The following is a 24086-nucleotide window of genomic DNA, read 5'->3' as shown; positions in this document are numbered from 1 at the left end:
GAAACAGAGAAACAGCGTATCGAACTGAACCCTTCTGTAGGGAGTTGTTTTCTCCAAGTCAGCGTGGGTTTTCTCCAGGTACTCCGGCTTCCTCCCACAGTCCAAAGAAATGCAGGTTAACTGGTGACTCTAAATTGCCCATAGGTGTGAACGTGAGCATGAATGGTTGTCTGTCTCTATGTGTCAGCCCTGTGATAGTCTGACGACCTCTGCAGGGGGTACCCCGCCCCTCACCCAATGTGAGCTGGGTTAGGCTCCAGCCCCCCCGCAACCCCCAATAGGATAAGTAGTTATGGGAAATGAATGAATGAATATGCAGGATTTAGAAGTACATAATAAACGCACAGCTGAGATGATGAGGCTTCAGCTAGGCACAACCATATTTTGCTTTAAGACATACTATGCAGGATTTCCATATAAAACAATGTACAGACTCACATAGAGGTAATCCCTCTCAATCATCACTTATGACCCACCACATAGTGTGGTGGTGTATTCATCTGCAGACTCTGCCCTCTATTTTCTTATTTTGTTGCTTTAGATGTTCAGGACGGTCCTGGCTACGACAACAGCACACACAGTGCCAAAATGAGAATGAATCTGGTGTTGGCTTTCTTTTGCTCGCACTGGTGATGTCAACCGACAATCCCTGCACAGTATACCTTTAGAGTATAAAAAGTGTAAGTACTCATTTTACAGCAGAGTGGCCCAGGTTTATTTATTCATGCATTCATTTGTCATAAAGATGTTACTTCTGTAGCTGGTGCAGGTGAAGTTAGGTTTAGCAACCTGATATACTGCTGGAGAAATAAATCACATTTTAAAGCCCCTCCTGTGTTTTATATATCACATTTAATCTGCAAAGTAACCACAGCTGTTGTGAATGTAGAGGAGTAAAAGTATGACCTCTGAAATGTAGCAGAGAAGGTATAAAGCAGAAGAACAAGGAGATGCTGGTATTTAAAGGTCTAGTGTGTAGGATTTAGTGGCATCTAGCTGGAAGACTTGCAGATTGCAACCAAGTAAAACTTTGCCAGGCGTGACAGAGAACTGCAGTGGGTGACACGCAAACATGAATAGCCTTATCTAGAGCCGGTGTTTGGTTTATCTGTTCTGGGCTGCTGTAGATTAACATGGTGATCTCCGTAGACGAGGACCCACTCTGTAAGTAGATATAAACGGCTCATTCTAAGATAACGAAAACACAACAATTGAAGAAAGCATAATTATGTATAAATATTATATTCCATTCCGGCCAACGTATCCCTTTAAATCCTACACACTGGACCTTTAAGTCCAGAGCTTGAGTAACTGTACTCAGTTAAAGTTCACCACTGGCTTTAGTGTGGTTTAGTATTACATTGTTTTAATGAATGACATGGTCACAGCTGGAGGACAGTGTGTAAAGCCTGCTGGGCTTATCACTGGAGCATCTGCATTGTCTTCTCTCTGAACCAACTGGAGCAATTCAGTGGAAACCATAGTTTCCCTAAAAGCTGCAGGCACTTCAGTCATGCTTCCTCAGAAGAAACACACCCCTCAAAAACCCAGTTCATTTGTGTGTTTATTTTTCTGCGGCACATCATGATAAAAGAATTTCTTCTACCATTCGGTGTCACACAGACCAAGACTACAAATCGGTACAAAATAATACAAAAATATAAATTGGAAGTTTGTGGTGTTTGTGTTTCCATTACTATCACATTAGACAAGTGTTGTTTGGTGTGAGTGACATCAGCACCTTTCACGGGAGGGGAGAAATGCACCTCTAGCTAAAAGACAAAAGCATTCAGTAATATCTATCACTCAGAGGAGGTGGCTGCAATATGCAACATATTCATTGTGTTCGTAGCCCACTGCCCTCTAGAGGAGGCTGAGCTACAGCAAGTCAAATCACACAATTATCAAAAATAAGTTACAAAAGATGAACCAGTGGTGTACACGAGACAGTGATGGCTGTGGTCAGTTTTAACAGAAAAAAACAACATATTGCACCTTTGACACCTCAGTGAGAAGTTGCTCATGAATTATGAAGAAAAAAAGCTAGTTGAACTCTTTAAAAAAAAAAAAAAGCAAAAACAAATATTTAGGAGAATCACAAAAAGCTTTAACTAAAATACACTGAATAGGAATGTAAAAAATATAACAAAACTGTACACAAAAAGTTCAAACAAAGGCATAGTATCTTAGCTCACGTCACTAAAAAACACACTGGCATGTCCTTTTCAGTGGTGGGAAAACAAACAGAAATCTAGCTGTTTAATGATCGTTGATTACAATAGCTGCAGTTTCAGAAGGCTTCGTGAAGTGTTATCTGAAACGCACATGTCCGACTATGAATTTAGGCTTCACAGCTCAAGCACGGCAGCTGCTATGGACAAGGCACAACAAGGCCACAGCAAAATAGTTTCAATCCAGTCACCATGATGCCAGAAGTTGGGGTCCACAGGAGAGCTGCAAGGATCAGTGTAGTAAGTTGTGGTTTTAATCATTTATCAAGCAAAAATGCCCCCAAAAAAACTCCCTCATTTGAGATTCTGTAATGTGAGACTTTGATGATAGTCTTTGTCGTAAGTGATACCGAACTGAATATTTTTAGCTTTTGGATTGCTGGTCAAATATAAAAAGCCAATCTGAATATATCACATGAGCTGAGGGAAATTATGACGGGCACTGTTAACTATTTTCTGGCTTTTTATTTCTAGATATCACAAAAAGAGAAAATTATCAACACCTCAAAGGTCCAGTGTGTAAGATTTAGGGGGATTTAGTGACATCTAGTGGTGAGGATTGCAGACTGCAACCAGCTGAAACTTCCCCTAGTTAGGATTCCTTCAGTGTTCAGGAGGTTTTTACCAGGAGCAGAGTTATCAGCAAGGGTCTCTTCCTCTCAAAAACAAACAGACCAGATGACTAAAACCAGTAAAAAACCCTGAATCAACCAGTTTCATGTTACTAATCAGTGTTTCTCTGACAGTTTTTACCATGTCGCAGACGGGCTGCTAGCACAGCACCTGTTAACGTGTGCTCACCTTTTTTTATCCGATAACATATAGGAGGTTTTTACCGTGAGCTGAATTATGTGCAGAGGTCTCTTCCTCTTCAAAACAAACTGATTAAAAACTGGAAAATAAACACTGAATAAAGCAGTTTCTTGTTTAAAAAAAAAAAAATTGAGTTCTTCCAACACTGCTCGTCACCAGAGGGGCTGCTAACTACACAAAAACGAAGCCGCGAATAGCCTCATCTAGAGCCACTGTTTGGTTTGTACATTCTGGGCAACATGGTGGACTCTGTGGACAAGGACGAGCTCCCAATTATAGGTAGAATCACAATAATTTATATTCTATTTCTGCCAATATATCCCCCTAAATTGTACACACTGGATCTTTAATCAGTAATGAAAATGATCATTTGTTTAATCCCTAATTTAGTCAACTACATCCAGGAACTCGGGGTCCATGGTCATTTAAGTTATCACCATGGTAACCAGTGGGAACCCTTATGACCGACAGCGGGAATCTGGATGTGTTTATATGTTAACAGGAAGTGGAAGATTGCAGCTTTAGAAATCTGGGAAGCAATTACCATCGACTGCCCACAGATGTTGTGAGAAACCAGTGACCACGAGGTTGTTCCACCACAGTGCAGACAGACGGTTTGATGCATTCAGTTACTGACTTGTCAGCAGAGTATGGTCCAGTGAAGAAGAAGGGGAGTATTCCAGCCCCCGCAGATGCTGCAGTAGCATCCACTTTAAAGCATAACAGCACAGAATCGTGGGAAGGCTGCTAGTTTCAGCCTTGAAACCTGAGCCTGAATAAACAGTTTCTATGAACAGGTACAAAGAAAACTATAATTATAAACGGTGTGTTTCTACATTGGTACAAAAACCTACAACTATATCAAACAAAAATGAAATTAAAAAAAAGTAAATGAGTCGTCATAAATAAAAGCTATGGCATGTTTCAATGGCATCATATTCAAGTAATCTTGTTCAAGTCCCTGATACTTAGTGGTTTATGTAAACATTGGAGTCATTAACACAGACACAGAACCGACAGTTCATAAGAAGGCAGCAGCAATTCATATGTACAACACACTAACAACGTCCACGTCTCCTTCACCATGCTGGTCCAGTCACATCAGTTTGTGTTAAATTCTTTGAGTGGTGCCGGAGACACTGAGATTAAAACTTTAGTATGACAAAAGCCTGCAGCTGCCAGAGAGACACATTTTCACCCGGGTGTGCGACGGCTCTGCCACAAGGCTCGACTTTGGAGATGGGAGAGAAGAGATGACGAGGAACGCGAGAGGGGGAAAGGAAAAAAATGAAACACTGCGGGCGCGTTCCAGTTGTGGACTTCACCTGCTGTGTTGGAAACGAGGAATTCTTCGTCCCCTCTGAGGGCTTATGTGGTGAGGAATTCTCAGAGGGGCCCTTCAGCTCAAACAGAGACTACAGGATCAATGCTCGCTGACACTCAGGAGACACACGTGACGGTCTCGCTATGTCTTCTTCTATCTCTCTCAGATGGTGGCTCAAGAAAAACACCAGCCAATTTTTTCCTCTCTAAAATGTGTTCAATATTTGGGATTAGTTAATTTTAAAAAAATCATGTCAAGCAGCAAGATATCCTTATCACAGATACTTTGTGTTCTCTGCACTTCTAAAATTGGCTCAGCTATCACACAACTGAGAACAGGCACTGAATGAGGTGGGTGTTGGATCACACTGCTGCTTTCATCTCATTCACAGTGATGACAGTCTCATAATAACACAGATTTATAAAACCAGTTCAAAATATGGCAATAATATTTTGCAATGCCTCAGTATGTCATAGTGGTGGAGCATCTGTCACGTCAGTGTGATGACTTCCACCGGGTCTGTCTTGCCTTTGGACCTCTGCTTGCGTTTGAGGCATCTCTGTGTGAGGGACGGGGGAGTTGGACAAGCTGAAGGTGTTGCGGAGCTGACGGAGAGAGAGAGGAGGTCTGGAAAAGGATATTTCGGGGTAGGGAATTGGGTTGGAAGCATAGCAGTGCACTCCCGCAGGGGTTTGTGTTCCCTCTCCGTCTCCTGGCGTCACCTGTCAAAGCAGCCCGCTGCGAAAGTGTGATGGGCGCCCAGGTAGCCCCCGCTGTAGGCCATGCTCAGACAGTGGCGCGGCTCTCCAGCGAGGGCCATCTGTACAGAAATGGGGCCCTGGAGCGGCAGCGCACGAGCCCCAGGCTGGAGTCCAGAAGTCAGGCTTGGGTAGGAGGGGAACCCACCCCCGGGAGTCATGGACGGAGCCCCGGTTAGGAGACCCATCCTGTGGCTCTGAAGGAAGTCCTGAGACATGTTCACCACAGGCCCCAAAGCCTGGGAGTCAGCTAGCGCCTGCAGCTGGGACAGGGACGGGGAATGCTGGGAGAGGTGGGGGAAGCTCTCTGGCTGAAAGAGCAGCTGTGGTGTGGAGGAGGTGGAGGAGGAGGAGGAGGAGGCTGGTCTCTGTATGGTTGACACTGGAGAGAGGTGAGAGGTCTGAGGCTGAGACTGCAGAGAGGACGGTCGGTGAGGAGGAGTGGATTTGGTCTTGTTGGCCTCCTTGACGTCATTGTCATGAGCACTGTGGAAAGAAAAGGTAAAACAATGAGAATTTAAACATTTAGTTTATTAAATTAGAAACTATCATCATCCTTAAAATACAGGGGGAGAGCAAAGTGTGTTCATACCTGAGTAAAAGATCTACTCGGAAAAATGGCTGCTCAGATAAATCCATTAACAGGGCAGTGACTGGTTTGTACCAATCATTTTCATTCCCACACAATTAGTGTGAACATGTGCAAACAATTACACTTACACAGAAGCAGACAAATAAACACACACAGCTGCTGGCCAAGAAATGTACGACTTAATTACAGTTGTTAAAGGGCAGATCCATTATTTATTTATTTATTTTTCTTTTTTACTTTTTTCGGCAACATCCAATTAGTGTTCCTTATGTATTCAAATTTAACATTCAAATTTTAGTCAAAGTACCCATGTTTTGGCATCAAAATGCCATTTTCCAAAGCCCCTCTGAAAACATTTTCCCATCTGACCTGACGTAGATATCTGCATGACGAAGCTGCTACATTTAAACACCCTAGCCCACCTAATGTGCATCTTCATGACTGAGCCAATCCTTGCATGAGAAGTGTGCGTTGTCTATATTACAAATTAGCCATAGTCTTCTAAACCCCCTTACTGGCACACAAGCGAAACGACATACTGCTGTGTTCCTTTATTAAGGGGACTAAAATACATTTTGCTGCTGATCCCGTCAAAATATAATCTAAGTATCAATAAAAACATCTGAACAATCCCCCTGTTGTTGTTGTTGTTGTTGGCAGTCTAACCTATGTCACTGCTTTATGCTAACGGCTGAGTGGCCGTTTCCATTTAACAAACACGCAAAAAAACACAGATGAAGTGATCGTTTCATTTACACAGCACTGAGGCTATCAGATAGGATTATCAGATAGACAGGCTTTGTCAGATTATACAAACAACACAACCCTCTACTGGTTTAAGCAACAGGCGTCTTATATTCCAAAACCATGGCAACCAAAAATACAGAGAGACAGGGGCTTTAATGTCATCTACCTTGAGTTTCCCACTACACTTCAAGAGGCTCATCTGACAGCCTGGCTTTCTGTTAGACCTTTCTTTTCTACTTGAGTGTATTTGTATGTGTATGTGCATGTACGTGTGTGTGTGTGTGTGTGTGTGTGTGTGTGTGTGTGTGTGTGTGTGTGTGTGTGTGTGGGTCCCTTACAGCAGCATGAGCTCAATGCACTGGGTGAGGTGGTCCCAGGTATAGCCTGTTAGTAGATGCAGAGCTGTCGTCCAGCTTGGGGAAATTTGAAGGCAAATACGCGATGCTGCCACACACGCAGCAGCAACCTGGGATGGTCGGAAACTCAGGAAGGCGTGGTCTACAAGAGCCCAGAGACAAGAGTTCAATAAATTATTTGATCAAACCTGCACCACAAGCTTGATAATTTCATGTCCAACACCTGTAGAACAAACAAAGGAAAGTCCAGTTTAGCTTTCTCTCCTTAACCCACCTTGCAGTGAGACTTCCAGAAAGTAGTGAGTGTATTTGTCCATGAAGGCCTTTGTCTTGGAGAGGGAGGAGAGGGGCCAGCCGTTGTACAGGTCGCCCTCCTGCACCGAGGCATGGAGGTAGTAGTCAATAAAGTGGGCGGGTGTGGGCATGCACAGATTCCAGCCAAAGGTCTCGAGCAGCAGAAGCTCCATTTTGATCAGATCCTTCTTGTTGAGAACCAGGTTCAGGCTGCACATAAATCCCAGAGAGTTCAGCTGCTCCAGTTTGGGAACCCGGTCCTCCTTCTCCTCAAATTTACCTGGAAAGAAAGGAAGAGATGCAGCAAGGTTACTGAACAGTGTCTAATGCAATTTATTATAACTGACAGTTTGAGGTGACAACATATGTCCCATCGTAACAACAGACCACCCATACCCGTGAAAATGTAATTTTATGCAGAGCTAAAATATTCAGTCAAGTGACCAACAGAAAATTAGTCGGCAACTCTGCATCCACTCAAATTTTTTTCTAGGGCGCCTCTTAAGACCGTTGCTATGGTCTCTCCCCTTCCAGCACACTTTTGCTCCAGATGGTTGACGTAAAACTCATCACTTCTGGAGTGCCAGCACAGGAAAGTCGCCACAGACACCACAACTCAAGTATACTACAAAATGCAGAAAGCTTTCCCTGGGGCCAACAGGCTTAATCAGCATTGTGTGACCTCATTTGGCAAGGGCTTCAATGTAACAGGCAGTCATTCATACGTAAAAGTCCCACACTCTATCTTTGAGCAGTAAAGAAAATAATAGCTGCAGCTAATTTGTTGGAAATCATTGCCACAGAGGTCACACTTACTAACAATTGCGTTGATAATCAAATTAGACAACTGTTTGTAAAACTTTATCTCTTTTGAGGGTCATTACATCTTCATAAAAAATTCCCCCAAATACATGAACTAGCTTTAAGAAAACAAGCCGCAACAACATTTTAACACAAAATGGTGTCACGTTCTCAGCCAAAGTTAAAACCAGTCATCTTGATATGTGGTGATGATTATAGATCTCTGCTCTCTTTCAGTATTACAATAAATATTAACAACAGTACCAATTGTAGCAGGTTTATGGTCAGCCCTGAAGAGCCTTACTCCAGCTTCCACAAAACTAAAGTGCCTGCTAAGCATTAGCAATTAAGCTGACTATTACTGAACATCTGGCTATAAAGCTATTACACTAACAGGGAAACGTCACTATAGGCTTACAGGGTGTGGGGCACTTATAAAAGCTTCACACTTTCTATGAAAAACTTGAATCCTGATATTTCTGTCTGTCTTATTCATTTCATATCCTACAAGACGATACACTGGTGCCATTATGGTGAGCCCCCTCCCATCCCAAGACATCCTCCTCTCCTTGGCAACAGCCCCGAGGCCTTAGTGGTCTGTGTCACCAATAAAGAGGGGTGACTCTGCTCAAGCTTTAAGAATGAGGGCTAGGAGGTGTCAGGTTACTCTACAGGTTCCCCTTTAAAGCATGTGCCTTAAACTTCGTTTCTACCAAGCAGTCTGATACACTTTTGAATGGTTACTTGCATTTCCATTGTCAAAAGTTTTGGACAGTACCATCAGAACAACTCTATTCTGTCCTGCTTTTTCGTCACACCTCTGTTGAGGCCCCTAGCACATTGATCTGATACTAAAAGGTGGAGCCAGAAAAACACTGCAATCTGTTGATTGGTCAAGAGAGAACATTTACACTTACCCGACAAGGACTCAATGCACAAACTAGCTAGTTTTAAAATAGACTCTGATCACTTCAGCCTGCTCTTTTTTGTTCTTAAAATGTCGGCACACAACCTCGTTCCATAGAGGATCAACAAGGTGCAGATGTTCCTCTGCAGCGTTGGTGAGGAGAAGTACAGCAAGCGCTGGATGGAGCATTGATGTGGCAATTATTATCTGGTAACACTCCCAGCTACATATTAAGAGTACTGTGTGCGATGGAAACTCAAAACAGACCAAGGGTTTAAGTACTTGCCATGAACAGCCAGCATCAAAGGGACTATTGAGAGATAGGACATTTGGCCTTGTCGGAATAAATGCCATTAATCTTAAAATCCAGTAGATGGTAGTAAAGTTCGACGGGGACAAAACATATACAATATCAGAAACACGATGACTCCTTATCACATGTAGTTGCTCAAACTTCATAGAGAAAGCATTGTCGTTACGGAGCATTCAAGGCCAGTGGTTTCATGGGAGAACAAGCACAACTGTTAAAACCATGTGTGTAAGTGTGAAGTTACTAAATCACTCTGGTTTGTGCGATAAGGTTTTTTTTCTACATGCAAATTTAAATGTGAGTCAAGTAAGAATTTCATCCTTGTGAATGTAGTTTTTCCTAACGACTGTTTTTGATAATGAGCTGCCATGTTCATGATGTTACATAAGTCGAAGCATTCTCTCTGACTCTGACCTCTGCCTGTATTTTCTTATTTTCTGTGTTCGGGATATTTATGGGCATGTACTCCCACAGAGCTAGGTGAGGTCAGGACTTTAAAAAAAGGTAGCAAACATGTGCCAGACCGTAAGCAGCAGGCATCCAAGAGACACAGCACCGAAAAACACAAATATATCACAAGGTGAAACACCAAGCTTGAGCGAATCTGGGGTTACCCGTTGATCCTGTATAGTATACCTTTAATTCTAATAGTCTGGGAAATAGATCTAGACATATGTAATGGTTGCGCTCAGATATTTGCATATCATAGAGGACCTGAATATTGGCCTTGACGAGATCCATAATCTCTGAGTGTCCTTCTAGTTTAACTATGTATTGGCTTTGTCAAAATATGCATCCAGTTGGGAATTACAACAACCATCCTGTTGGGGTTAATATTTGCCTCTGCAACCATAGCAACCAACACATCAAAAAAGGGGGCTTTATTGGCTTTTCCGAGCTGTAGTTAGGAGGGGTTACAGTGCATACTCCAAGCATCAATTGTCTGCACTGCCTTTACTGGACCTCATTTACCTCTTTGTGCCCATGTCTCAGTGAGCGGGGCGCCTTCCTACCTACAAGTGCGAGTTTTACCGCTGATGTTGCGACCCACCATTAAGCAGGGCAGAAGAGAGGAAGAAAGGGGGAATGGTTGAGAGAGCATCGGGGGAGGGGTGTGGGGGAACTGCAGCCCAACACAGGCCAGAGGGGTAATTAGCAGAGAGGCAATAATGGGATCTCTCCACCAGAACAGGAAGCACTATGAAACAGGGCTGTTTACACCCACCAGGGCTTGTTCCACAGCCCAGTCCACACTTGCCCCATTCTCTCACCCTCATATCCTATGGATCAGGCCTCTGTCTGCTGCTAGTCTGCTATGTCCACACAGACGCTGCCATAAAAAGCCATCAATGCCTCCAATCTCCACATAACCCCAGCCTCTTTGATCTTAAGAGAGAGACAGCACAAGTCAATCTCCTCATTGTGCTCTGTGATTACTCCTCTGGTTTGCTACTGTGGGTGACCGGGCACATCAGAGACATGGGAAGCTTTGACAACAAAATACAAAGCAACTTCAGAGGGACCTACTGAAGTACAGTATGACTAGAGCCACAAACTGGCTTGACTTACTGTAAAAAGAACCGACTCCTGTGTGTGTCACAGTCTGTATGACAAAACACTGCTCTCATTCATTTCAATGACTTGGCCCAGCAGGGGTGCAGCCAAAGGGGGCTCCAACAAAAAAAACAAAAAAAAAAAAAACAAAACAAAGGGCAGTAGGGCAAAAATAGTTCATTCTGGTTCCACTTTATCTGCAGCACAACCCACTGTTAGATAAAGTGACAATTTGGGCTACAACTACCTATTACCTATTCTATACATTATGCATTGTTCTGTCAATTATTTTCTTATTTGATCATGAGAAGTGAAAACAACTCATCACATTTTCCCAGAGCCCGAGGCAACGTCTTCAAATTGCTTGTATTGTCAGACAAACACTCCAAAACACAAACACATTCAATGTATTGTCATAAAAGACTAAGAAAACCACTAAAGACTCACATTTGAGAAGCAGCACAAACTCATTTTTGGCATTTTTGCTTAAAAACTTCACTGGTACATTGTTATCAAAACTGCTGCTAATTAATTTTCTGTTGATCAACTAGTCCACCAATGGTTTCATCTCTAGTGCTAATACGACTTTGGGTACTGATGGTTAAATAATACAGATCAATACTTTAGTTTGGAACATAAATGTTTTATACAGGACCCTTTTTCCCCCATTTATGCCAAATGTATCACAGTATAAAGAACTGGTATTTAATGTCTCATTACAAACACAGGTACAAGATATCTTCCTAAATGCAGGCTAATATTAGCAGAGTTAAGATCAGGAATTATCTGCTCCATGAATATCACGCATGATTAAAAATCAGACCAAGGATTAAACCTTATGTCTGCACTATGCCTGTGCCATACATTTACGTCTGTTACCACACTATGAATTTTTTATGTGGCAGCCTTTATATCAAAGACAAATTTCCTCAGAGGCAAATTAAGTAATCTTAGGTAGTTTTCAATATTCCATGTTACAGACAAATTTTGGTTGGTTTTCAAAAGGTGGTACACAGCTCAATCCACCGGCATACACTGGTCGATGAAAACATGAAAGCGCACATACCAATTAATACCCTGCAGTGCTGAGCTATATTATCGTTTGCCTCACCTCTTATACTCTATCTCAAATAAATATAAACTCTCGTTTAGTGTATTGATGACTATGTTTACCTGCACAAAATATCCCTTTTTTGCCCTTGTTTTGAAAAAGAACATTTTTCTTCTAAGCTGTTTACACAGCTCCTGAAAATAATATTTCTGTTCACATACAGCTGTGCATATTCCGATCAACATGCCCAAACGTGTTGTTTATCACATCAAAATATGTAAAGGTGGAACAGCTGGAGCCACTTGTGACACTTTGCTTCTTTGCATGAAACAGACAAGAGGTCGTGTGTCACAAACTGTGGCGAAATCCCCAGTTGAGACGCATGTTCCGAATGCGCTGTATACATGTCCATAGAACGCTCTGAATAATACCGGCATATCCCACGTCTCAATCAGAAAATGCCTCATTTGGAAAAAGGGAAATACTGAAATACCCCAATGAAATATGCTGTTTAAATGACCCGCATCAAAATTGGAATATTGTCATATTAGGAATAATAGCATAAGATTACTGTGCATGTAAACGTAGTCTGGGTTTAATAAGCCATTAAAACTGGACCTCATGATTTGTATTTCATCTTCTCACTGATACCCTGCAGCAACAACACCATAAAGCCCCTCATACTGTTGTCAATGTGAATGTGGCCTGAGAGAGACGATGCATTCCTCTCCTGTGAGTTCAGCCTACCTGGAATGCAGACAGCTAAATGATCCTATCTTAAGTCAGCGAGCAGGGAAGAGACACTGATGAAGAGAAAAAAAACAGCCTCTCTTTTTATCTACACAGACTACCTTTCCATACACTGCAACTACGGGACACCTATCCTTTCTCACTGTGCCCGCAGGTGATGGTGATGATGAGAAAAGGTCAAGTCAACAGGGAGAAGTCAGAGGGCAGGGGTTAGGGAGAGGTAAGTCGAGGATGCAGGGCCTCCTCCCAGGTGTGCTGTTTGGTGAAGAGGTGGAGGTGGGGAGGGGTTTAGAGTAGGGGCTGTTAGGAAACCTGAGAGCTGTATTCTTACAGAGACAAAGGCCTCTGTTTCTGATGCTCTTCATTTTGCAGCCTTAATGTAATTCTATTACATTATGATCAGTCCTCAAAATAGTTAAGCTCCTCTAAGAGAATAAAAGATGACCACAATCAATTTTATGAGTTCATACAGTTTTGATTAGTACCCCCGAACACAAGACAGTGGCTAGCAAGTGTTGAAGAAATCTTCTTAATAGAAAATGTGACACATATCTTCAGACTATTGTACGCCTTTTCCACCAAAATTGGCAGGTATATGCAGGTTATTTAAACATGGGAAAACTGTGATAGACTACATTCTCATTGCCAGTAGACCAGAGCAACATGCCTTTTTGTCTTTTTTTTTCTGGTGTGTCACATTCAACGTAATAAACATGCCGGAAAACAGGTCAGTAACAGTAGAAAGCAGCATGGAGGCAGTGAAAACTATACAGTGGTTACCTCTTTTTTATGTCTTTACTATACAGTCTCTCCTTCAAACTCAGTGCCAACTAAATTTGAACAATGTCCGAGCATTGCTTGGACAGAGACAGACAGGTATTTGTAGTGATGTGTCATTGTAGCTCGCTGGAAAAGGGGCCAAAATTAGCACATCCACCCGGGTGTCGTATTTCCATCACTACAGATCAGAGCCGATTGGAGATGGAGCCATTAACACCCGTGACTATTGCATACATAGTTATTTATCCTGGGAGTGAATGCAATTGTAACCTTTCCCTCATAAGACAAAAGCTACATGTTAGCGTGTGTTAGTGATTTTTTTTTTTTTTGTGCAGTAGGAAAGGAGCTCAAGACGCACAACTGGAAGAAAAATGGGGAAAATTGGCATCATGAGACTCACTGTTGCGGAGCTACATATTAATCCAATACTTAAAAATAAAAAATGTGAATGTATTTTTCAAAACATTATTCATGTCACCTGATGTTAACATTTAATGTGTAATGTACTGGTTTTAAAACATCTTGCCAAAGGACGGCAGTTGAAAATTAGCCAGTTGGCTAACACTGGCACTTTTACAGAAATGTCTGATTAATGATTTGATTAAAGTGTGATGTCCTTATAAATAAAATAAATTCAATTAAATGTTGATACTATCTTGCCAGTTAAGAGTGGGAAAAAAAACACACTGACCAATCCTCATTTTCTTCCTCATTCTCTACTTCTTTTTCTGCTTGACTTGACAGCCATGGAGGAATTTCCTCTGCTGTTTAAACTCCTTTTATTTGCTGGTTCATCTTTCACTGGGAGTGTGAAATTGGTCACAGCTCCATCACAGAATCTCCATGTTGCCACCCCTGGCCTCGGCAGCTCTCACAATGTAGGCCCAGGCCGACCCTTGACCCCTGATGCTAATGCCTGGGTGACCAAGGAGAATCTTAGAAACCCAGCCCTGTGTATTGATGTGTGTGTGTGAGTATGTGTGGCGTGTTTTAGGGGTATCCGTCCACAGAGGGGGTAAAGTGCCTTGCGGTATCAGTGATGAGGACTGACACAGGGAGTGTGTGGGCAAACAGAGCCCCAGGCAGTACACAACAAAACATGAAACATGACTTAATTCTAACATTTGTACTAAAGCTTGTGGGTTACAATTACACACATGCTCTCATGTGAACAAAAAGGTGAACTGGTGCTTTGGTTACATCTGATGGCAATGAATAATATTAACTTTCAAACCCATCGGTACATCTTAACATAATTTCTTTAATTATGAGAGCCCCACATGACAACAGTTCAATCGGAATTATTGTCAAACCTCAGAGAGGGGATAGAGGGGGATAAAGGGGGAAGTGGGCTCCCTATTAATCTACATTTCAGGGCACCCTGCTGGGTGGTTCAGTTCTAACATGTCCCATTTTGCAGGCCACCACCTCTCCCTCCCTTTCTACCCTGTTTAACATCAGCAGCCAACCTGCCTTTGAAGTACCGCTCCACTCGTTTCCCAACCCCCCAGGGATGTGGGGCTGCTTTTACTGGCCGCCCTGTCCCAGGACTGGCTCGCTGTGCCTGTCCCTGACAAGGTGAGAGAACGAAAAGGAAACAGAGCCGGCAGCAAAAGGTAAAAGGACACCACCAGAGCCTGAGTCCGTTAAAGGGTTATGTGGCAGTAAACCAGTACCCTTTCAATGAGAAATTCTCTAATGGATTAGACTTAAGTGTGAATCTTAATTAGATAATTACAAAAAAAATCATAGGTTTATCACAAGGTTGCCACAGCGACAATCACCTCATTTAGCAATTTTCGCTTACAGCAAACCTCTACCATACACACACACACACAAACCTGCACACACAACAACCTCCACCCCTCAGCCTCTGCTCCCCTCCCCCTCTATGGGAAGGGTCTGGCTGCCTGGCTGGCTGGCTGGCTGTCCTGCCTGCATTGACGGGCTTTTGTTTGAGGCCTGACTCGGAGAGCATATGGCAGGTGCCCCTCAGCACACAGATCCTCCCCACCCTCGGGCTCCTAGGCCTATCTAAGTGCGCTGTGTAGTCAATATGACTGAGCTGCTTGTGCGATTCACAGGATGCTCTTTTTTTGTTGTTCAGAGACCCTTCGCTCTATCGGGTTCACTGAACAATATAAATTAAATCAACAATAACTTGCTGCAGAAATTCACCAAGCATCCTATAATCATAATCAAGACACAAACAACAAACGTCATTCTCTAAATATATAAATAGAGTTAACACTGTGACAATGTATACTAGCTGGCAGCAGAGCCATGTCCATGATGTCATTTACCATAACAAATAGCTGCAGTATGCAGAGCTCTGACTAAAGGGACCAAGATCTGCCAGGAAGACTGATGTGATCACTGCAGGACGTCATGGAATTTAACACAATAGAAACTTAAGTTTGGGGATGTGGACTGATTTTTAAAAGGAAATATGCAGTGTATACATAAATAGTCTTATCTGAGAGTCACATTAAATTCCCCAGCATGGAGTTATTGGATTCTCAGGAATGAGGTGTGATCTGTAAATAAGCTCCCAACAGTCAATAACACTGAAAACTGACCATAATCTCAATCCTGCCAATGAAGAGGAGCTCATCCACGAGCAAACACATGCACCCACAAAAACACACACACAACAGAGTAACAGGATTAAGCATTGACTGCTGAGAGGCACAAAAGAGGTAGCGATTAATTAACCGAGTGCGGAAGCCAGAAAAATTTAAAGAAAGACAATGTATGTGCCTGTCAAAGGCAGGCAGTGGGACCTGGGGAGGCCGTTCAATAACTAGGCCAGATTCCAAAGCACCTCAGGACAGATAAAAACCCAAGACAACTTTGAATCAAACGCCCTTTCAAGCCTTCATCAATCATGACTGAGACTCCCTAGAGTCGTGGAGGACTCAGAGGCAGGAGAGCAGAGAGAAGAGAGTCTGACTAACTGAGAGCCACAATCAAAAGATTCAATAGAAAACCAGATTAATCTATTAGGGAATAGAAGAAGAACCTCTGTCCAGGTTGGCTTGATCATTTTTGTATCACTCCATGAGCAAACTCTCAAAGCTATTCTTGGATTCTCATGAGATTGCTTTTAAATAAAACCTCTTTCAAGTCTCATATTCAAATTTATCCCACCACAGAGACTACTCTGATTGCAAAGATGGCCTGTGTGCGACTACACACACACACACACACACACACACACACACAGAGCCCTCCCAAGTGAGCAGGCCCTATTCCAGACTCCCACTTTGACGGCATCATTAGTCTAATTACCCATGATGCCAAGGGCTGCACTAATGTACAGAAAACCTCACAGTCTGTTAATCACAAGACAGACACAGAGACACTAATAACTACCACACAACCTGCACCATGCATCAGCAGGGGAAGGACGATTAACATACCTGCTTCACATAAAAAAACACACAAAGACAAAATCTTGTATTTTACAACAGAAGGGCATGTTGGTTACTGGTTATCATTACTGCAGAAACACTGACGGTTTTAAAAAGCAAGCAACTACACGAAGCATCAACCAGTCGTCAGTCTAAGGAAGACAAGATAATCAGGAATTAAAATCCAAAGCTTTATCTTGATTGTTTTAAATCTGCACAGTCCAATTAATGTTGCACAGTATACCGGTACTAAAATAGTACCGCGGTACTAGAGTATTCCAAACGGTACTATACTGCATTTGGAAAATACCGATTCAATAACTTGATTCAATTCATTAATTTAGTTAATTTATTTTACTCAATTATGCACACAAACACCTTTCTTGTTCCTATTGGAGCACAGATATTCGCAAGTGGTGTGTATGACAACACCTGTATCAACATCCGCAGCTGGTGCACGTGAAAAAAGACAAGAGAAAGTCTGCCTCGCAAAGGGAGACAACACGAGACAACACAAATTTGGTGGAACATTTGAGTTACCAAACCGTGACGTCCGTACCGAGGTACTTACTGAACCATGATTTTTTTGGTACCGTTACACCCCTACTATTTATTGTTCTAAAGGTTTGTATCCAAAAGGATTTTGGTATCGTGACAACACTAAGTCCAATCACCAAGTCTTCAGTAAGACAGCAATTTAAAGGATAAGGCTGGTGTACATACATATTTTTGTTAACAAATCCCGTTTCCTTAGTCCATCTCTCTACTTTCCATCTTCCCTAACCAGTTAGCTCTAAGTCATTTCACTACTACTAAAGTTGTAAATAGAAAAAAAAGAAGAAGGTAATTTCACTTTTTTTTTTAAACTGCTTAGTAATTTCCTAAAACAGCTGGCAGCTGTAGATTTTAGCAAACATCATTTAAACAGAAGGAAATGGTGCATTTGTCTGGGACTATTTTCAGCTGTGGATTAATTCAGATTTGGTGCTTAAGTCGGTATTTATGGCAGCAAGAAAGTGTATGTGTGACTGATTCAAAATAAACTACAAAGCCCGTGTTCACTGCAATGATGGAACATGTCACCCAGAAAATATTAAGACACATCCATGTGTTTATAATAGTTTTAAGGACAACGTGGAGCCGCATGGCACAGAGGAAAAAGCTATATCAGGGCTTGGCAACACAAGATACATTACTGGTATTAAAAATGTGTACAAAATCTTTCTTATTGCCAAAAATCAAAACTTCTGAAAACAAAGGCTGGTCACATTAAAAAGTGCCATAAGATGATTAGCCTGGAGACAAAATGGATTCGTGTGAGAACAGTGGTAAGCAGTCCTCTGCAACAAATCACATTTTCAAAAGAAAATCACACCTTTGATTAGAGGACATTTTGACCTTGGCAGGTGTGATAGTATTTCACACTGACTGGATGGCCTAAAGGAACAGCAGCAGCCCTGTACATGTTACTGCAGCGAGGATCAAAGACACACAAGTGGTTCTGTGGACAGAAGCGTAGTCCCCTACAGTTTCTCCTAAAACAATGGCTCACTCATGTGACCACAATGGAAACTTTGTTTTTGTCAAACCAACATTGAAGCTACAGTAAACTCTCCACAAAGGTTATCAGATCAGCCTGAAAAGTGGAGCTGGAAGGAAAAAACACCACCACGGTCTCTTGAGCCCACCTCAAGTTAGCCTTGTTGCAGGAAGTGTTGCACCTTTTGCCATCTGTGCATAAACCACAGTCAGACTATCTCGTTTAGCACTGAAGATTTACAACGTAGCTTTTCCGCATCACAGAAATAGTCAAAACACAATGGTTTTCAAGATGAAACATGAAATCTAATCTTAGTAAAGTTACCTCTGTAGTAGATTTAAATTACAGCAATCAAGTTTTTAAAGTCTTAAGACAAAAAATGAGAAGTTGGTCTTTAAATTAAAGTTTTTATCAAGCAAAATAACTTATTGAGAGGACAAGGTGGAAGGCTGAAAATGGACTTACTAGCTAGGAGCAGACAGGAGAGGGCGATGACATAGAGCTGCTTGACAGCAACATCATAGTGGTCCATGAACAAGTCCAGCAGGTAGACGGCTAGGTGACGTGCTGTCGGACATAGCTGGTAGCGATTACTCAGGATGGCCAACAAGTCCGCAAAGTACCGCCGCATGCCAATCTGCGGAGAATGGGCTCGGTAGACTGGCAGCTTCAGCTCCTGGAGAGGGAGAGGAGAAGAGAGATGAAGGGGGACGCAAATGACAGGGGGTGAGAGGAGCAGGGTGGGCAGGAAGAAGCAGTGGAGACACGGGGGTTGTAAAGAATATGCATAATAATAGTGAGTCGTGCATGTCTCCTGCTGACTAGGTTAAACCGCTGTCAGGAGAGCAGCCGTGTCTAAAATAGTCGTATCAAGAATAAAACCCCATTTACCATCAGAAATTCTTGATTATGCTTCAGCCTCATTTCAATTTCATTTAATTCACCATTGCTGCAGAGAAGAGGAGCTAATTTGGGTCATTGCAGGGGTCTCTGAGAACTGGGCTGAGGGGGTGTGTGTGTGTGTGTGTGTGTGTGTGCGGTTAGAGGGGGGGCATGGTTCCTCCAGTAGAGGTTGAGTTGTAGATAGGATTAGGTTTCACCCCTAGCACATCTCCTATTCATGTTCAATTAGCTGCATGTGTTTCAAAGTGGAAGGAAGATACTCGGGGGCATTAGCATTGAATCCGCCTTGGGTATCTTTGCAATCAGCAACAGAAAACAGCAGAGCACAAGGCTCCAGTTTCAAAATCTGCCTCAGAGTAAGAAACAACAAACATTTAGTGCTGGATATACAAAGCCACAGCGCATACCTTCTCTGTATTTAAGCTGCTTATATCAAAAGATAGTTTTGTTTTTCAAAAATGTTTTTTGCTCTCTGTGAATCGGAGTAAAAACAAGGGCTTCTGATTTGGATTTAATAAGAGATTGAGGATTGGTAGATTAATCTCACAGTGAGGGGTCCTTACATGAGAGGGGGAATACAGAAAACATCCACATTATGTCGGGACTGTTGTTTAGGAACATCCCTGACTTAGGGTTGGCTCAGTGTGTTTCAAAAGAATCTCACAGTACCATATGCTACAGTCAGTACTTTGCAAAACACAATCTGCTGCGAGGGCTAAATGTACCAGCACTGTCACGTTTATACAAAAAAAAAAAAAAAATCAAGTGTTTATTTTGAGCTGAGCCAAAACAACAATGATTCTCAGATTCAATGGTATCTAAAAATAAACAGCAGCACCCCCCTCCCTCCGAAATCTACATATAGCCACTCCACCCTTGGTGCCACAACCAACCATACCACCCAGTCCTCCCCAAATGCTCCTCTCCTCCCACTGCTTCAGCCTCTGCCTCTGGTCCATCTGTCTGTCTGGGGGTACAAGGGCAGCAGGAGAATGGGGGTGGATGTGAAGGGTGTGGGGGGGGGGACGGGACTGCTGGAGTCTGGAGAGGCTCTGTAGGGGGGGGTCTGTGTGGGGTGGAGAAGGTGCCTTTGTGGGGGACCCGCACCATAATTAAGGATTCCACAGCTGCCTCTGCCTGATTTGCATGTCTGATAATTTGCCACATGCTACACACCACAGCTATCTCCCACATCAGGGCATTACCGCTGCAGCAAACGTCATTAAGGCTGGATGAGACTGTGGGAGAGCAGGCGCCATGCAGGAAATCTGAACACTGCGTGAAGGCCTTTTTTACACACAGCTCGGATTCTCATTTCACCATTCCTTTCATTACAAATTTTACTGTGCTTTCAGCTTAGCCACGTCTGAAAACATCCAGTCATCAAAAGTTTTCGCACACTAGAAAGCATTTTGAGGTTGTTTTTTTTATGAAAATGTAAAGCAAGATACAGACGTCTTAAACAGAAAATAACAGGGCCTGCAACTGACAATTACCTGAAATTTCAATTAATCTGTTTAAACTGTTTTTCAGATTAATTATTTGGCCCATTAAATCCAAGATGACCCTTCAGATTGCTTTTTCGTAGAGCTGCAACAATGATCTATTAATCATTTATTTTTCAAGCAAAAATGCCAAAAAATTTGATGATTAATGAAAATTTGCAGCTTTTCTAGATCTTACAATATAATTTATATTTTGGACTGTTGGCCAGATTAAACAAAACATGATCGTCACTGTCATTTTCCACTGATTTCTGATGATTTGATTGACCAAATGATTAACCTCATTAACCGAGAAAACAATCTGTGACTCAAATCATTGGTTACAGTCTAACTTTTTTGTCCAACCAAGAGACGTTGAACACCCAACATATTAAATTACAGCCACGTAAATGAGAGAAATGTAGCAAATCTTCACATTTGAAAAGCAGAAAAATGCAATGTTAGGAAATGTTTACTTGACAAATAACTTGATGATGATTATGTAATTATGGAAATTGTTTGTTGAAATAATAAAACCGCAGTAGGGTCTGAGAGCTTCAAACGAATCAGTCCTTAAATACAAATACTTTAGGACACTCTGCTGTTATGATGGGAAGTAAATCTAAGATCACAGCAGAGAAAAATTACGCCGTTATTCATTTGAAGAGTGAAAAGATTGTCTTCCTGGAAAACAGATCTTCATGCAGTTACAATCAATCTAGTAATCACTAAAATAAATGCCTCGATAATGAAATTAATTGTTAGTTGCAGCCCTTACTGTGAGTTACACAATCACAAGACGCTGTTCTGCCATGAGTTAAAACACATGTGCTACATGTGCCTAAATAAAGCAATCGACTCTAATCTGTTAAAAGTGTTCAGCATTTCTTAATTCACCATACGTAACTTTGCAGCATGTACAATGAGGGCATTGCATTACACAGTACGTACTGAGGTAAGCCTGTTGCTTGGGATTTCACCAAAATGCTGATAAAGGGCAATCAAACCTAACATTAGACTGACTCTCATCATAGTATATGAGAAAGGCGTGGGTGTGTTGTTTAGTTTCCAGCTCTGTGTGCAGATTTTCAGTCTAATTGATGTCTCACTGAGTCAGACACTGTCCAGCATGAGTAAACTCTGTGTAAATGAATGAATCATACATATAGGGCTTAAAAACATCTGATCCACAACGGTCCCTACGTACAATCTCTGGTATGCTCAAACACCTGATATCTAAAACCTGATCTGTATTCTTCTCCCTCAGCGTGAAGCTGGCAGCAGATTCCCAGCCCGAAGATGCCAGTCGAGTGACAGATGTCTCCATTAAAGTGACACATGGGAAGAAATATGATCACGCTTCAAGGTTAATTAAGACATTTTCAATTAATGAGCCTTAACTCCTCCATGTAATCTAATTTAGATCATGTTTAAATAGACAACAGGACCATGTAATTATATTTTCTTCCCAACTCTTAATACATTGTGCAGTGTATAATATGCTGGGATGCTGCTGTGGAATATCAACACAGGCCTGTCTTATTTGTAGGACCACAAATAAGTGCGCTCATTGTCGATAAATGTACGGACTAGGGGTCTGGAAGTGTGATGTTGTTAGTTAGTGATCAGTGTTTTGTCTTACCCTGCCAACCTTTTGTTTTTGTTTTATTAATATATAGGCCTTTATATTATTTACACTATCAGTCTTAATGTGTTTATTTATTCAAATTTAATTTTATTATTTTGACTGTTTTATGCTGCGACTCTTGTACGGATCTCTATTATCCTGTTTGTATTATTTTTAATTAGTCAATATTGAATGTGTCATTTGACGTCTAGAACCATCATGTACCACCCTAACCAAAAACAATAAAAAATTTAATTATATATATAAAAAAAAGTTTCTAAATGAAAGGTTCTCTAATTGATTAAGTGTAAATAATATTTTTATTGTCGACAAATAGTCTTAATTCTTATTGATTTATAATTTGGTCTTACAAATGCTAGTTTGTTGCTAAATTTAACTGTGATGTCCTTTTTTGTCAGACACAAATACATCTACCTTATTATGATTGTTTAAAGAGAAAAGTAGAAAATATCCACATGAGAATACATGTGGTTGTTGCTATTTTTGCCATAAAAAGGAATTAAACAATTAGTCTATTATCAAAATGTTGCTGGTTCATTTTCTTTTGATTGACTATGTGATTAATTACCTAACTGTTGTATTCTGAGGTAGTCTGGGGATCAAAAAGCTAGATAGGTGTGGGTGTTTTTCAATGTAAATGTCAGGCTTTGCTCAACAACCGCAATGCAAACAGGTTTAGCTCACAGGCTACAGATTCCCACCAAAATAAAGCAGCTCTGAATAATAACAGACTCACCTTGATGCGGAGCGACTGATGGATATCTGCAGCTAGCTGTCCTTTCCACCATTGTAACTCCCTCTCCATCTTTCCCATCCAGAGGAGACTTCAAGAATCAAGTTTTACCTGCTGACACACACGTGCCCAAAATGAGACAAAGTTCAGACACAGAAAAGTGGCATGCTGGGCTGAGAGAGAGGAGGACAACTAGGATGTGTGTAGTTTGTAAACTGGTTATTTAAGGAGAAAACCATCTGACATAAGAGAGGGTGAAGTTGAATAAAAGTTAATGTACATATTTTCTCAATGACATGATTTTAGGATTTAATCAGACAGATGCTTGAGTGTGCACTGACTTGTAAAAAAAAGTCTATTTAATGAGAAATGCAGTAAAGTTTTGAACACCTTGCTAATCCCACAGCAGAGGTCTGTTCGCCTGCAATAGGCCATTTTCTCTGCTCGGGAATTTAAATGGCTCGGTTAAATACCCGCTCGACCACGCTGCAGGTCAAATGAATCAAAGCAGCCTTTCACTAACGCCATCTTTCACACGGTTGTTCATCTCTGACCTCAGATAACCAGCAAATCTCACACTTTGGTTATCATTCAAAACGCGTCTGCACCACGAGACAGCGGCCAACAGTGAGGCTACACAAGTTAACTGCCCACCGAGCTCACACACACACACACTCGCCTCGTTTTAAAACACAAAAACAGCACACTGCGGTGAAACTAACCGTCTCCACACACACAGCTCGTTTCTCAAACACGACAGACACCGGGGAAACTTTTCATCTCGGTGGTTATTGCATGTGCCACTCACCGCTCCGACGGGAATGCCCCCCAGACCCCTTTGTCTCAGTCCGACATCCTGAACCAGAGAACTCCTCTTCGGCTCAACTTTGAGAAAGACCTCTTTTTTTCCGGCGAAAAGACAACGTTCAAATCCGCTGGCAAGTTCACACAACAGCCGCCATCGCCAAATCCCGGCAACAGGCGTTTGGTTGCGCCGTTTCCCCCCAACTGTTTACACTTTTCCGAGAGATTTGGCTCCGCCGTTTTCTCCCCGGTAGCTCCGCTGTAACAAAGTAACGTCCTCGGCTGCACCAGCT

The 24086-nt window shown here is 42.0% G+C and overlaps 1 protein-coding gene across 2 annotated transcripts; it reads right to left on the bottom strand.

Annotated features, from left to right (window-relative positions):
- Positions 1-734: 734 nt before the first annotated feature.
- On the bottom strand, positions 735-24086 carry ccnjl (cyclin J-like). Of its 2 annotated transcripts, none has more exons than XM_050042943.1 (6): positions 23798-24086; positions 22993-23103; positions 18687-18897; positions 7096-7395; positions 6804-6963; positions 735-5612 (listed from the first exon to the last, which is right to left on the bottom strand). In XM_050042943.1, exons 2-6 carry the CDS (start codon positions 23068-23070, stop codon positions 5087-5089), a joined length of 1275 nt encoding a protein of 424 aa, XP_049898900.1. In that variant the 5' UTR covers positions 23071-23103; positions 23798-24086; the 3' UTR covers positions 735-5086. The 2 variants fall into 2 exon arrangements, with proteins under 2 accessions (XP_049898900.1, XP_049898899.1); XM_050042942.1 differs by having other exon boundaries at positions 22993-23100.

The sequence above is a fragment of the Epinephelus moara genome, chromosome 4 (genome assembly GCF_006386435.1).
Source record: "Epinephelus moara isolate mb chromosome 4, YSFRI_EMoa_1.0, whole genome shotgun sequence".
In the NCBI taxonomy this organism is placed as follows: Eukaryota; Metazoa; Chordata; class Actinopteri; order Perciformes; family Serranidae; genus Epinephelus; species Epinephelus moara.
Note: the sequence above shows the minus strand (reverse complement) of the source record. Positions and strands in the feature narration are given on the sequence as shown.

Coding starts and splice junctions, on each gene's coding strand:
- ccnjl (XM_050042943.1), bottom strand. CDS start 23,070: ATGGGAAAGATGGAGAGGGAGTTACAATGGTGGAAAGGACAGCTAGCT. Junction 18,898..22,992: donor ATCAGTCGCTCCGCATCAAG/GTGAGTCTGTTA, acceptor CTCCCTCTCCAG/GAGCTGAAGCTGCCAGTCTA. Junction 7,396..18,686: donor CTCCTGTCTGCTCCTAGCTA/GTAAGTCCATTT, acceptor CTTTCTTTCCAG/GTAAATTTGAGGAGAAGGAG.